Raw genomic sequence first — 14,205 nt, 5'->3', positions numbered from 1 at the left:
GAGAGAGAGAGAGAGAGAGAGAGAGAGAGAGAGAGAGAGAGAGAGAGAGAGAGAGAGAATAAGCTATGTGTGCTGGGTAATGTTAGAACAAAAGCAAAATATCAAATGCAGAAAAGGAATGCAAGAAAAATAGCAGTTATGATTATCCATAGGCAGGGCAGAATGGTCAAATTAACCCTGAATCATTCTTGTGATATTTAGTTATGGTTGAATCAGACAAGAGTCCACTCATATTGCACCATCATTCCATATCAATTTCTTTATCTCCTCTACTAGGATGTGATTTGCAATGTTTCCAGATGCTTTCCTGATGTTAAGAAAATGCCATCAGCATGGCAATGGGATGTACTGAGTAATGCTAATCAAATTCCCTGGAAAGTTAGAATAAACAGAGTGCTTTTAAGGAATTATGTCACCTGATATTCAAGCCTGTGAGGAAGGTAGAACAGGCGTTTCTCTTGTTTGTACAGCTGGTCTACCTAAAGTACATGGATTTAAGTTAATAGCTGACATTTGTAAATGCTGGATATTATGTGTAAGGGCAGGATTGTAGGGGTCTTTAAGGACAAATTTATTCTACAGACAGGATTCGTTGGTGTTTGGAGTAATTTACATTGAAAAATTAGAAGGAAACATTCTAATAGATTTACAGTCTGTGAACATATATGCATGTGTGCATTTGTGTAAGCAAACAGACTTATTTGAGGAGCTGGTCATTTTTGCTTAATTCATACTCCAGTTTGCTGCAGCCTCTCTGTGTCCTGTGTTTCTGATATGGGACTCTGTTATGTTACTGGGGGCCCAATTCTTTTTTTTTATAGCAAGCAGGCTCTTATCTGTGTTTGTAGCTCCTAGTCTGTCTTGTATCCCAGTTAAATGAGCCCTTTAAATTGTTACATTTTATATTATTTTGACATATTTGGTCCCCAGTGATCCTACAATGGTGTTTAATAGTTACACATTATTTTCCATGCCTTCAAAAACATTCCTTTAATAATTTGTTATAGAATTTTATCTAGAAATCTTTACATACTCTTGGAGCTTTCTTGATTTTTATAATTGCTATATAGTCTTATTATTCGTGGTTTGTAGGAGACATACAAGCATTTTCACTGCCATAAAATGAAACCATTGAGCTCCGTTATCTTGCATTGGAAGTATTTCTTCCGCCGTTTATATTTCAGCCTGTCCACCGTCCTCTGTTTCCACATTCCTTTAACATATGCAGTGCCTGCCAACTTTCCCTGGTGAGAGGGATTCTAGTGTGATTGGTGCACTTGTTGCTCAGTGGTTTGCTTTTACCTCTTTTAATGGGAAACATTGCATCGCCTGAAGCCCTCATTTACTCATCGATAGGGTTCTACCATATGATCCCCAGCCTTTGAGACTGGGTGTGGGTGCTGTAGAAGAAAAGAGTTTCTCTCATTGGTTTAAAGTTAGGAATGGAGGTCTGGGAGGAAGGAGTGTATGATGGAACTCCTGGGCTACCTGAGTGGTAGATTGGACCCAATTTCAGGATTGGATACTCTTCTTCCCTTTCCCAGGAGCCTTTTATTCCTCATAGGGATGCCTCCTAAGGGCCTTGCTTTTGTATCAATAGGCAACAAGCCTGGGTTCTGAGGGAGAAGGGAAGCCTCTTTCTACTGAGCAATAGTATGAATTGAGAGAGAAAATGATAAAAAAAAAAGTGTGTGTGTGTAGGTGTGTGTATGTATGTATATGTTGTTGTCTACATGTATAGTGTATGCATGTCTATGTCATATATGCAGTTGTGTGTGCAAATGGAGACCTCATCAGATATCTGTCTTTTTATCACTCTTCACCTTTAGTTTTTGAGGCAGTTTTCTCACTAATCCTAAAACTCATTGGTTCAGATAGGTTGAATGGCAGCCAATCAGTTTCTCCATCCTACCAAAGGTATGGACTTGTCAGACCTGACTTTTCAATGTTGGTTCTGGGGTCCTTTATTTAGGTTTTTGTACTTGTGTGGCAGACACTTTAGTGCCTGAGTCGTTTTCCTATCCCTTGGAAATAATTTTTTTTTAATTTATCAAAGAAAACATCCTTTGGGATGACTGGCATTGGAATGTGATAAAAACAGAGGCCTAAACAGATCTTACTCACTCCAGTATATTTTTGCAGCCAGCCTACCCTCGATGGATGAAGTGTGTGGAACAGACGGGAGCCTTCTTTGAGCCTACTCTGGCAGCTCTGTTTGTTCGTGAAGCTTTTGGCCCAAGCATTCGAAGTGCTGTATGTGAGAGCTTACCCCTGCCTGCAACCTTCTAACCTTTCCACCCAATACACCTTGCCCTATTCTGTGAAGTGTGTACTTCTTTGTGATGTGCAAAGCAGAAATCGGGTAGAAAAGAAAGTTAACTAAGAGATAACCTAGGGCCTGCTCAATCCCTTTGGCAAGTGCAATTTAGGCACAGGACACAAAGTATTCCCAGCATGAATTAATTTAAACACCTCACTGGACATTCCTGGTATTGTGTTTCTTCAACCATAAAAAGAAAAAGAAAAACAAACAAACAAACTCCTTGACCTTTAAGGCTATTTCCATGTTTGTCTAAGAGTTTTGAACAACATATGATATACCGTAAGCACAGGATGATGTAATCTTATAGAGAACAAACAAGCAACTTCTGAATGAGTGGGAAACATATAAGCATTTTACATGAAATATGTTTAATTACAATTATTTTCCTGATTTGATGGAAGAAGGGATTGAACCAAGAGTAGTCAAATGAGTTATTTAACTTCATGGAGTCACCAAATAGCAGTCAAAATTTGAACCTAGTCAGTCTGAAGCCAGAGTCATTTCTGAAACTGTCACCCAATTCCTTCCACCTGGAAAGAATGTACATAAGACAATGAGTAATTGCAAATTAAGGAGGTATAAAGTTCAGGCCATATCACTGTGGAGACTGCAACTTGCTGGGAAGCTAAGGAACTTAGAAGAGAAGAAGTATGACTTAAGCGGGAGGGTATGAAGACAAAAGTCCTGAAAACAGAGACGGAAACAGTAGTTCCCCATACTCTCTGCTTTTCCGGGAGAGTTGTTGGACCCAAATGAGAGTGCCCATCAATCTCAGCTATCACAATGGCCAAAGCACTGTTGTGGTCCCTTCTTGGGGCAACTAATTACCTTCTCTGAGACTGACACTGTCCTAGTAACCGCACAAATCATTGTACTTTGGATATTTGTGGTAATCTGGGGAACAAACCTTCTTGTGAGCCCTTCCCCTTTCTCTGACAGCTTTGGAGTCCAGTAGGGTCAAGGTCTCTTTACAGAATACTGAAGGACTAGGGACAGACTAATCCTTACCCTTTTTTGTTTTTTTTGTTTTTTTTTTTTCCTTTTCCTGACGACATTCCATAGGCCATGGAATTATTTGCTGAGATAAAGGATGCTGTCATCATACGCCTCAAAAAGCTTTCCTGGATAAGTGAGGAGACACAGAAAGAGGCTTTGAACAAGGTAATGCCAGGATGATTACAAGCCAACTTGAAGCCATTTAAGAGATAGTTGGTTAGTGGGTGAAGAAATGGGAATAGAAGAAAGAGAAGGGGGTAAAGATCACATATCTGGGTGACAGTATTAATGGCTCATGAGGATTTATGAGGGAATTCTGGCAGCTTACAAATTTCTGTGTCTCTTTCCAGCTCGCCCAACTGCAGGTGGAGATGGGGGCACCAAAACGGGCCGTGAAGCCTGACATAGCTACACAGCAATATAATGATGTGCGTCTTTGTCCGTCTCAGTGTCCCTTACGCCCTTGGTTTCTTACTCCTCTGATGCAACTGAGTCTGCAAAGCAATCTATTTTCTGTGGCCAATTCTGAGCCAACCTCTTCTTTACCACCATGCTAGATCTTATAGGCAAAATATTGAAACTTTCTAGAGCTTTCATGTATATATACTCACATGTACACACATGCATTCTGTGATATGTCTATGTTTATCTGCATGATGATGCATGTGAACTTTGTGCAAATGTGAGGTGATTTTACAGAGTGCAGTGGCATGTATATCAGGGATTACCTGTTTAGGTGTACATATTCCCAATACCATCTATCTGTATACATTTCTGTGCATCAAATGACCTGCTGCCTCTTCTCCAGATACAACTTGGTCCTAGTTTCCTTCAATCTTTCCTGAGCTGTGTACGATCCCTCCGGGCCAGAAATGTCCAGAGCTTCTTGCAGCCCTTTCCCTACCACAGGTATGAGAACAAGATACCTCATCCTAGAGATGGGCTGAGGACAGTGATAACAGAAACAAAGCCAGAGACTGCATTGCCTTGCATAGACAGTAAATGATAGAGCTGTTTGTGTGTATTCTTCACACAGATGGCAGAAATCTCCCTGGGAGGTCAATGCTTACTATTCAATATCTGACCATATGGTGGTCTTCCCTGCTGGCCTTCTCCAACCTCCATTCTTCCACCCTGGCTACCCCAGGTATGGACCGTTCTCTGAAGGTGAGTCTTTTGGTGGGAGATCTCAAGAGGGATTAACAGGTGTTAGGATGGATGACACTAGGAGTTGGAAAATTGGAGTAAATACTTTTGAAAGATTTTGCAAGTAAAACCAGATCTCATCTCTTTAGAGCTGTGAACTTTGGCGCTGCTGGTAGCATCATGGCCCATGAATTGTTGCATATCTTCTACCAACTCTGTGAGTAATGAGTCATTGGAAGGTAGGGCCAAAGGGATCACCAGGGAGGACAATAAAGGAGGTCCGAAAGGAAGGGGAAAGCTATTCAAAGGCTAGAGGATGGATAGTTTGCAAAATGTTCCATGTTCCTGGCAGCCAGGTCAGTCCAAGATATCCCTTATATTCCAATGACCTTCACCAATTCATTGTCTTGTTTCATCTTTAACAGTACTCCCTGGGGGCTGCCCAGCCTGTGACACCCATGCCCTACAAGAAGCACTTCTATGCCTGGAGCGCCATTATGCTGCCTTCCCTTTGCCTAGCATATCCTCTTTCAATGGTTCTCACACACTCCTGGAAAATGCTGCAGACATAGGAGGCGTAGCCATTGCATTCCAGGTGTGCTGAGGTCCCTATCTTTCCATTTTCCCTTCCACTATCCCTCATGGAAATGTGGTTGCATAGCTTTCTGCCCTTCACATTCCCATTGAACAGATGGCAACTTGGGACCCTCTTCCTACGTTGTAGATCTCCCATCTACTAAGACATCTGTAGGTCTTTCAGTGAGTACTATTTCTTCTTGGCTTAGATCACAACATCAGTGCAGAGTTGAATAAGCAGGATTAGGAACTTATTAGAGTACCATGCTATGTAGCTGGTGTCAGACTTCTAAATGTCTACAGATTTGAAGCCTAAAAGAAATTTTCTTCCCATACCCTTATTTAGGCATATAGCAAGAGGATAGTAGAGCACACTGGGGAGTTGACCCTGCCCAACCTGGATCTTAGCCCCTATCAACTTTTCTTCCGAAGCTATGCCCAGGTAAACATCTATCATCTCTCTATATACTTGCTTCATATCAGTTAAGGACCCTATCACTGTTGCTAAAAGAATGTTTGCTCCCTGCTACACTGTTCCATACTTGCAAGTCTAACACTATGAATCCCCACTTTTATTGCTTATCATTTGTTGCTTTGGAACCACCTTTAGATGTTTACAGGTTCTTTAACCATATCCTAAAACTGTCTCCCCATCCCATCCCCAAGAGAAAAAGACTCTCCACAAGTCTATCTATAACATAAGCCTGTTTTCTTTTTCTTTCTTTCTTCCTTTCTTCCTTCCTTTCTTCCTTTCTTTCTTTCTTTCTTTCTTTCTTTCTTTCTTTCTTTCTTTCTTTCTTCCTTTCTTCCTTTCTTCCTTCCTTCCTTTCTTTCTTTCTTTTCTTCCTTTCTTTTTCCCTCATGTTTCAGAAATAGGATATTTTAAAAGGAGCCAATAACAGGCTGAACATATGACCACACTACTCAGAGACCTCAGTCCAGGGAGCTGGTCTCAAATTGGTATCCCTCCTTTAAGGACCTTGTGCTCTTTCAGCAGGCATGGTCTACAATTTTCCAATACAGTAGTGGTTCATTTACATAACTCCACTACTAACCCTCACTTTGGTCATTATAAACGGTAATGTTATATAACCAGTGGTCTTCCTACATGGCTAGTGCCATATGGAATGATTTACATGTGATATATTATCCATGTTTCTCCTGAGTTCCCTGCCCTTCATCCTCTTTGTTCTACCTACGATCTCCTAGTCCTTGTATCTAACCCATCCCCATCACCCTATGGGACTTTCTCTACTCCTTACCCTTTTGGGCCATCTTCTTCCTCAGGTAATGTGTAGGGGACTGAGCTCACAAGACCCTCAGGACCCTCACAGTCCTCCAAGCCTTCGAATACATGGGCCCCTGAGCAATACTCCAGAGTTTGCCAAACATTTTCATTGTCCACGTGGCACCCTTCTGAATCCCTCTGCCCGCTGCAAGCTCTGGTAACTTGGCTACCAAAGAGACTGATGTAAATGCATGGGCTGCTTGTGAGCCCATCCTTGAAGTCAAAATAAATGTCTTTCTTCTTTCTGTTCCCAAATAAAAGTGTGTATTTAGCTTTTGCTATCTCTCTTTTTTTTTTCAGTGTGTGTGTGTGTATGTGTGTGTGTGTGTGTGTGTGTGTGTGTGTGTGTGTGTGTGTGTGTGCAAATACTCAGTCTGGGCACTGTGAGCACATGTGTGCTATAGCTTAGGTATGGAGGTTAGGGGACAGCGTTGGGTATTATAGTCCTTGCCATCTACCTTGTTTTGGCACAGGTATACATGCCAGTGTATATACCATACACTGCAAATCCAGCTTCTAGAGACTCTTCTCTCTCCACATCCTGTCCATCTGCCTCACTCTGTAAGAGTGATGACACTACTTGTGTGGACTACTGCATCTAGCTTTAAGTGTATTCTAAGTGTTCAAACACAGGTGCTTACACTTCTGAAGCAACAACTTAGTCCACATCTCCACAGTACACTCTGTCATCTTTCCCGGTATGTTCTATTCCTAGAAGTCAGGAAGAATAAGAGGGGAAAGTACCAAGTAAGCTTCATGGACACTGGCAAAGCAGCAGTTGGGGAGCTGGTGGGTCTAAAGGTCGGTCAGAGGGCCAAAGGCCAGGAAATTAAATAGACCAGTTAGAGAACCAAGCAAGATCTTAAGTTGCACAAAGCCACTCGCAAATGTTTTCAGGATTTTATTGCAATTGCTACTTTATTGTCAGACAAAGCTTAAGAGAGAAGGGTGTGGGTTTCGTGTCTTTGGCCCCGGGACATGAAATTCTGGGTTGGGGTGGCAATTAGCTGGTGGATATGAGAGTTGGGAAAGCTCTGTTGATATACCCTAAGGTCAGGTGCTTCTTAGAGACAGGGACCAGGGTATGCATTTTGAGGAGGCATTTAGGAGAGGAGGTCAGTAAGCAATCAGGAAGGGGAGGTGGATGTCTAAGTCCTCATGAAGGATCCAGACTACTGCCTCCACCTCAAAGTCTCTCATAAAAAAAACATGATGCTGGCCAGGTTGAAGCAGAAGGCTAGATCAAGGAGGTGGTCTTGGAGAGTTATTGCCTGGGAGATCATGTCTTCTTGCTGGACCATATCTATCTCCTGCCACTGCTCACCCTCTGATGAAGCCTCAAAGTGTTCTTCATACTCCTCCTCACCCTGGTCTACAACATAAAAGAAGGGCAGAGATGGGCAGCTCCAGTCGCACTTCTAGTCTTTATCAGAAAGGGGAGGAGGGGGACCGTTGAGAGATAAGTCGTAACTACTGCCAGTCATAACACTGGCCTTGACGCAGTGAGAGAAAGTTTTATCTAGAGGGCTTTTCAAATCTCACTTCAACCATAGCCCCAACTCAAACACAGGTGATAACCATGTCTCAATCTAGTTCCCTCCTCCAAAGGAGTGAGAGATAACTTCAAACACGAAGGCAAAGAGGCCCTTTCTAGGCACTCTACTTCCTCAGAAGCCTTTGACAAGTATAGGTAGCCCCATTCTGTGGCCTGGCTAAGAGACTTTATAAAACTAAACAATTTTACCTACAGCTATTATTTCATGCTATGGTGATAGGGAACATGAGTTATCTCCCAAAATTCAAACCCCAGATTAACCATGACCTAATCTGCTGCTGGAACCTGATGTGAATCCAAGAAAACCCTTATGTCCAGCTCCCCCATCCATCCCCTACCTCTCTCTCCTCTACCCACCTTCAGAAGACACTTTGTCTTTCTGACTCTTGTCACCATCCAAACTTGCACTCACTATCAGAGTCTTCACCCCTTTCACTTGGAGCAGCAGCAGCAGCAGTAGCAGCAGAGCTGTCAGGAATGTTGCTCTGTGGAGCTGGGAGCCCAGAGAAGTCATGGGTTTCCTCTCCCATGCTTCCTCTGACCCCAATCCCCAGCTACTAACACCACCCCATCCCTTTCTTAGCTCTTACCCCTTGACAGCATCGCTTTTTCTCCTTCTCTTCCATAGGATCTCTGATTCTATGTGTCCTATGACATCACTGCCATGGCTGTATCCTACATTCTAGATCTTTATACCATTCCATTGCCAGACAGAAGGGTGGGAGATGGCAGAAGCATCTGAGATGGCCATAATGGATCACCTTATCTACCACAACCTAAAAGGGTTCCAAAAGTTGCCAAGTATCATGTCTATTACACTGTTGGATCTGCATAGCTACCTATACTCTAATGCAACAATATTCTCATAGTCACTACTTAGATGAGAAGTCACTGGAAAAACACATCTCCTACACAAGATGACAGGCATCAGTATGCATAGCAGTAACCTCCATTGGTGTTTTTAAGCCTAGATGTGACACCTGTCTATAATTCCATGTAGTTTTTCAATAGGCAAAGTGGTTGGCACAGATGATGGCAACCACTTTCTACACATCAGTATCCTCAGGCTCATATGTATGCCTGATGCTCTGCATGAAACTTGGTCTATTGAAAACTGGGACTAAAGGGCATGGGGGAGGGTGAAAAAGTCTACACACCCAGTAAGGCAGAGAGAGACAGAGACATAGAACTTATGCATGCTGCATAGGGATGAACAGAGATGGAGGCTGAGTGCTGGGCTGGTGGTATAGTCCTTCCTTCCATTACTCCAGAGGGGAGGGAGCAGTAGGAAAATCACAACTTCAAGACTTGCCTGTGTTACATAGTGACTTCAGGCCAGTTTGGGAAACTTGGTGAGACCCTGTCATATAAAAGTACATTTTTTTAATGGCTGGAGATGTATCTCAGTGGTGAAATGCCTGGCATGAACGAGAACCTGTGTGCAATCTCCAACCCAACAAACAAATGAACAAACACAAAATAAAATAGAGTAAAAGAGATAGTTATCTTCTCTCTGCACAGAGGGTATTCTCTTTTTTCTTCTTTCAGTTATTTCCCTTCATTCCAGGACTTTGCCCTGTTTTACATCTAGGCTGAAATACTGTTCCCTATTGTATATCTTCTTGTATTCTCTGACACACACAGAGGAGCTGTTTCAAGGGTATCTGATAACTCCTTGCTTGATAGAGGGGCGGAAGTCAATGGATAGAAAACAGTGTAGCAAGGAGTGAAAGCTTCCAAATAGTGCAATTGGAGAGAACTTGCCTTCCACAAGTCAGACCTTTTGGCTAGGTGGCAATGAGGACTTGAGGGTTGTGGGTAAAGAAGATTGCATAATGGTCCTTGCTGGGGGAAAAACAAAAACACACACACAAAAAAAAAAAAACAAAACAAAACAAAAAAAACAGACATGGGCCAAGAGCAGCAGCAGGGCCCAGGGACAGGGAAGGTTTGTCACTCTTTCTCACCATGCACACATTGCCTGGAAACAGGTATGCAAGCACAGGGGCAAGCAATGTACACAAACCTGCAAGAAAGAATTGCAGAAATGAGAAGATGAGATGAGAGATGAGATGCTTTCCCTGTCTTCTCACTCCCTCCTTTCTAGCAGGTACTCACATGAAGCCAGCCAGATCCCAGCTCTTACTTCCTTGAGCTCCAAGCCTGGTCACGGGGAGACAGGGTGGTAATATAGAAGGACACTTTATGGTGGTGGCATAAAGGTGTAAAAATGCAGTAACCTCGCTTACCCCAACCTTGTACCCATTGACCTGCAGATCCAGAGAGTGATGAATGAATGGAAAAACACACACACACACAAACACACACACATCTCCTCCTGGTTAATTTGGAGGAATAGCTTCTTGGTTCTCTGAGAAACTCACAGCTCTGTAAACATGAATGGAAGGGCAGCTGTGGGAGGAGCATCTGGAGTGGAAAGAGCCAACATAGGCTCACCATCAATGACTTCTACCTCTTTACCAGATCACATGCCTGACTCTTAATATCAGAAGTAAATCATGCAGAACCTGGGAATTACTCAATATGAATCTTGTTACAAAGTAAGAAAACATATAAAAGTACAAGGAAACAACCAAAAAGGAAAAACCCTAACTTCCTCCTCCTAGACACCCGAGAAAAGGTGGGACATCCCGTGGACTCAACAATGGGTATCGTGCCTGCACCTAAGATGCAACTGCCCTGCTGGGGACAGTATTACAAGAGAAGGTGCTGTCTGGAAGAAAGGCTGCAGTGGCATTTAGTGCAGAAAGCGACAGGAGCATTGAGTAGAAAGAGATGACAAAAACGGGCAACAGAACTGTGACATGTCAGACATGACAAAAAGGAGAGAAAAGTCAGAGGAGGAAAGATTCAAAACTCTGTTTCACCAACAGATGGATGGAGATGGGACAAGGGATACCTTGCCTCTCATCCAACTTATCCATACCTCTCCCATTGAAGAATCGAGTACAGGCAAGAGGAGCAAGGAAAAGAAAAGTTGAAGATGTGTGGGTGCTGGCTTCCTTTCTTCCTTCAGACACCTATGGCCAATGTCCTTAGTGACCGAGCCTGCTTGGTGACTCTGACTGAGCCAGACCTCTCTAGCACAACCCCTGTCCTCCCCACCCCCACCCCCTCAAGGATCAGCTTTATGGCCTTAGTGTTTCCTTGGCAAGTGCACTGTTCATGCCCTGCTCCTTCTCTACTTATCAGCGCATCTATAACCTCCACCTCCACCTTATCACTCCCTCCATCTCCTTAGACTAGAAGGCCACAGGTCTCAGAGACCATTAGCACCCACACTGCCCCAACCCCCAGTGAGGCATAAAAACGCTCTACAAGGTGACCCTCCCACTCCTGGGGTAAGAACATTGTTTCTCCTTGTCTCGTGTAGCTCTTCTTCCTTTCTATATCTCCTTTTGTTTCCATTCTTGCTCTGGAAGGAAGAAAGAAAGGAAAAATATTTTGTTCTCTGGATCAGAACTCTCTCATTTACCTCAAAAGGAAGGGGAGGTCCTAAGGCTCTCCAGGAGAGCGTCTCAAGCATATCCCACCCAAGTCTGTATGACTCAAAGATTCCTAAGAAGTACAAAGACAGGGAGAAGTATGAATTGGAAACTAAGGTCACAAGCCTAGGAATTGAAAGCCTGCTTCAATGCTGTCTCCAGCCCAGGAGATGAGAGAGCACACTTGCTCTCAGTGTGGTATATTCTCATTCATAAGCTGCCCTTGCTTTATTTCCACTAATCTCACAGGTCCGTTGAAGGAATACATTCAACAACAGTAATATGTCTCACTGAAAGCCATAAAGACAGTGCAAGATATGATTTAATAAAGGAACATTTGCCTTATCAGAACCCATTCCTCCTGCCTTGTCGAAAGTGTCTCAGTGTAGAAACGTTTCTCTGTCCTTTAATCATTCTCAATTTCTGCTGTCTAACATCAGGAGTTACACAGAATTCCTCGGGAATCTTCTAGGATTTACATCCCAGGGTACCTGTTTCACCTTCAGAATTATCTAGCCTTGTTCCCTCCCCAAATACCTTGGCCCCACCTCTCAGCCTCTCCCAGTCTCAGCTGCCCAGCCCACTGCCAAGAATCAGGTTCTTCCCCTTCCCCCTCCCTACACCAGGCTGTTTTATGCCCCCAGGCTCAGCTCTGGGAAGGTCCCCTCCCCTTCTCCCAGCAATGTGGCTAGTTGTTCAGTACACATGCATGTATTCACACCTCACAACAACCCACAGCATGCTCAAGTTACTGGGAGAGAATATATAAACCTTTCTTCACTCCCAACAGACCTAGACTTCTCAGTCCGCCTCTGTCATCCTAGACTGGCTCCTTCCATGAGATTTGAACAAGTTGTAAGTACGTGCAAGAAGACATGGGGGCAAAAACTCCTTGGATCCAACTTCAGAAACTTCTCAACTGGTGGGTCAGAGACCAAGACTGGAACCAGCACGTGGATCAGCTACATATGCTACAGCAAAAAAGGTAGGCTCTTCAGGGTGCCCACACTACTGCACAGAATCTTAAGTCCCTTGGTACCTAGCCTGTTTCCCTGAGAAAACACTCAAATTCAATGCCAGGCTCTTGCCTGTGTTCTCCCCTTCCAGCCTAGATAGCATGCTACTCCAGCTAGCCCGTGATATGGGCTTGAATGTGGAGACCTTAAATGTAAAAGCAAAGCCAGAAAGACAGCCAAGAGTTAAACTTCTCTTCCTGCCTCAAGAAAAGAGGTAGCAAAGGGACCCAAGGAGACAGATAGAAGCTAGGTGGGTTAGTGGGGAGGTCAAGCAAGAGAAGATGCAGGGAGTTGCTTTTGTGGCAAAGGGATGATATCTTGCAGGTTTTGAAGGAGCTTTTGTTTAGAGGACTTGAGGAAAGATGGATCTTGGAGTCGGAGTTGTCATCAGGAAGAATGACAGCTTAATACCTGGGCAAGTGGGAGGAGGGGTTTGTTTGTTTGTTTGTAAAATGCCTGCAGGTGATTAGCTGAAGGCAACTCAGGTGAGATTGGCGTGCTAACTTCAATTCTACCTTCTAACAGTGTGGTGCTGGCCAGCAATCACGGAGATAACTAAAAGCCTTTAGTGTAGAGTTGTTGTTCCATCTCCAGGTAGATCATTCCTTGACTGAACTCTGATCCAGAAGTAGAAAAAGCTGTCCAGGCAAAATCCTTCCTCGGGTGAGCTTCTACATCAGAGTTTGTGGGATTTGCTTCCCCCTGGAACATGGAATAAGCTGGTGACAGAATGCCTGCCAGGGCTCAGAAGAGCCTTGTGCTGAGTTCAGAGTTCAGTTTGTCCTTCTTGACAGTGTTAATAATTGTGAAGGAGTCTTGCATTTCCCATTTGTACTGAGTCCTTCCACTGTCTAGGTCCTCTGTTTACTCACAAAGCTCTACCCTAGGTTATGAAATGGGTCAGCTTCTCCAGGTCTTGCATTCGAGCTGGACTAGGGTAGACTTTGAGTTCACTTGTTTTCTGAACTTTCCTCAGCAAAGCTTCAGTGGGATCAAGGGTTAGATTGGACAAGAGCTTTATATAGTAGCCTCAACACAAAGGGTATACTCTGGAATCCAGCCCTAGCCACTCCAAGCTGGTCAGGGCCACACGATTCAACTGAGACCAAGAGCTTAGCTGAAATAAGGCAGGGTTTGACTTATTCCTCTTTATTATTCTCCTGAGAGCATTATGAGGGATAAAAAAATTCTTTAACTATAAAATTCTCCTCTCGCTCTTTCCTCCTATTGCCTCAAGACACGCGGGAAGAGAAAAATTGGGGTCTTAGAGAAATAAAGAAGAAATAACCATCAGCTCTCTCTTCTGCTTTCCCTATGGCTCCCAAATTGCTAGATTTATATTTGCCTTTGGAGCCCAATTTTTCTCTAGGAAGTCTGGCTTCATCTTTATCTCCTAATTCATTTAGATGCAGGCAAAGTCAAAAGCAAAGATTAACACAGAGATGTTTGTAAGAGAACCATCTCAACCAGCTGAGAAACCCAGAGCTCAATTCTCTTTGGTTGAAAACAAAGTATTTAGAGTTTTAGATTTAAAGGTTAAATATGGGAGGAAGGCATGGCCTATATGTTAGCATTTCTTCTAGGCTCTGCCCCACAGTTACCTGCCAACAGCCAGGTATTCCTGACTCACTATAAAATGGGATGCTTGCCCCCTCCTCACTTTCTTCTGCTCTTCTCTCTCTTTTGTTTTTGTTTTTGTTTTTTCAAGACAAGGTTTCTCTGCGTAGCCCTGGCTGTCCTAGAACTCACTCTGTAAACCAGGCTGGCCTTGAACTCAGAAATCTTCCTGCCTCTGCCTC

At 43.5% G+C, this 14,205-nt stretch overlaps 3 protein-coding genes across 4 annotated transcripts in view; 2 read left to right on the top strand and 1 right to left on the bottom strand.

The window, feature by feature from the left end:
* The window catches only part of Kel (Kell metallo-endopeptidase (Kell blood group)), a 17,501-nt gene extending 10,917 nt beyond the window's left edge, over positions 1 to 6,584 (top strand). Inside the window, exons 11-19 of the mRNA XM_021165250.1 lie at positions 2,143 to 2,253; positions 3,386 to 3,484; positions 3,670 to 3,747; positions 4,128 to 4,228; positions 4,356 to 4,466; positions 4,615 to 4,682; positions 4,891 to 5,060; positions 5,388 to 5,483; positions 6,329 to 6,584. Of these exons, the coding sequence (XP_021020909.1) occupies positions 2,143 to 2,253; positions 3,386 to 3,484; positions 3,670 to 3,747; positions 4,128 to 4,228; positions 4,356 to 4,466; positions 4,615 to 4,682; positions 4,891 to 5,060; positions 5,388 to 5,483; positions 6,329 to 6,490 (996 nt within the window). The 3' untranslated portion in view covers positions 6,491 to 6,584. The remainder of the gene's footprint in view (positions 1 to 2,142; positions 2,254 to 3,385; positions 3,485 to 3,669; positions 3,748 to 4,127; positions 4,229 to 4,355; positions 4,467 to 4,614; positions 4,683 to 4,890; positions 5,061 to 5,387; positions 5,484 to 6,328) is intronic.
* A 636-nt stretch (positions 6,585 to 7,220) lies between these two features.
* Llcfc1 (LLLL and CFNLAS motif containing 1) lies at positions 7,221 to 8,500 on the bottom strand. The gene is made up of 2 exons (XM_021165251.1): positions 8,242 to 8,500; positions 7,221 to 7,701 (listed from the first exon to the last, which is right to left on the bottom strand). The coding sequence occupies exons 1-2, from the start codon at positions 8,396 to 8,398 to the stop codon at positions 7,526 to 7,528; spliced, it is 333 nt and encodes a 110-aa protein (XP_021020910.1). The 5' UTR covers positions 8,399 to 8,500; the 3' UTR covers positions 7,221 to 7,525.
* Positions 8,501 to 12,111: 3,611 nt separating this feature from the next.
* LOC110296701 (transient receptor potential cation channel subfamily V member 5) overlaps positions 12,112 to 14,205 on the top strand; it is a 29,792-nt gene continuing 27,698 nt past the window's right edge. For both annotated transcript variants that reach the window (XM_021165441.2, XM_029478297.1), the window contains exon 1: positions 12,112 to 12,375. In XM_021165441.2, coding sequence (XP_021021100.1) covers positions 12,266 to 12,375 — 110 coding nt within the window. In that variant the 5' untranslated portion in view covers positions 12,112 to 12,265. The remainder of the gene's footprint in view (positions 12,376 to 14,205) is intronic.

Source organism: Mus caroli, chromosome 6 (genome assembly GCF_900094665.2).
Source record: "Mus caroli chromosome 6, CAROLI_EIJ_v1.1, whole genome shotgun sequence".
Lineage (NCBI taxonomy): Eukaryota > Metazoa > Chordata > Mammalia > Rodentia > Muridae > Mus > Mus caroli.
Note: the sequence above shows the minus strand (reverse complement) of the source record. Positions and strands in the feature narration are given on the sequence as shown.

What these genes read in the sequence shown, in the direction of transcription:
- Llcfc1 (XM_021165251.1), bottom strand. Translation starts at nt 8,398, where the DNA reads ATGACTTCTCTGGGCTCCCAGCTCCACAGAGCAACATTCCTGACAGCT. An exon ending in AGACAAAGTGTCTTCTGAAG is followed by an intron (nt 7,702 to 8,241) that starts GTGGGTAGAGGA and finishes TTTATGTTGTAG; the next exon opens with ACCAGGGTGAGGAGGAGTAT.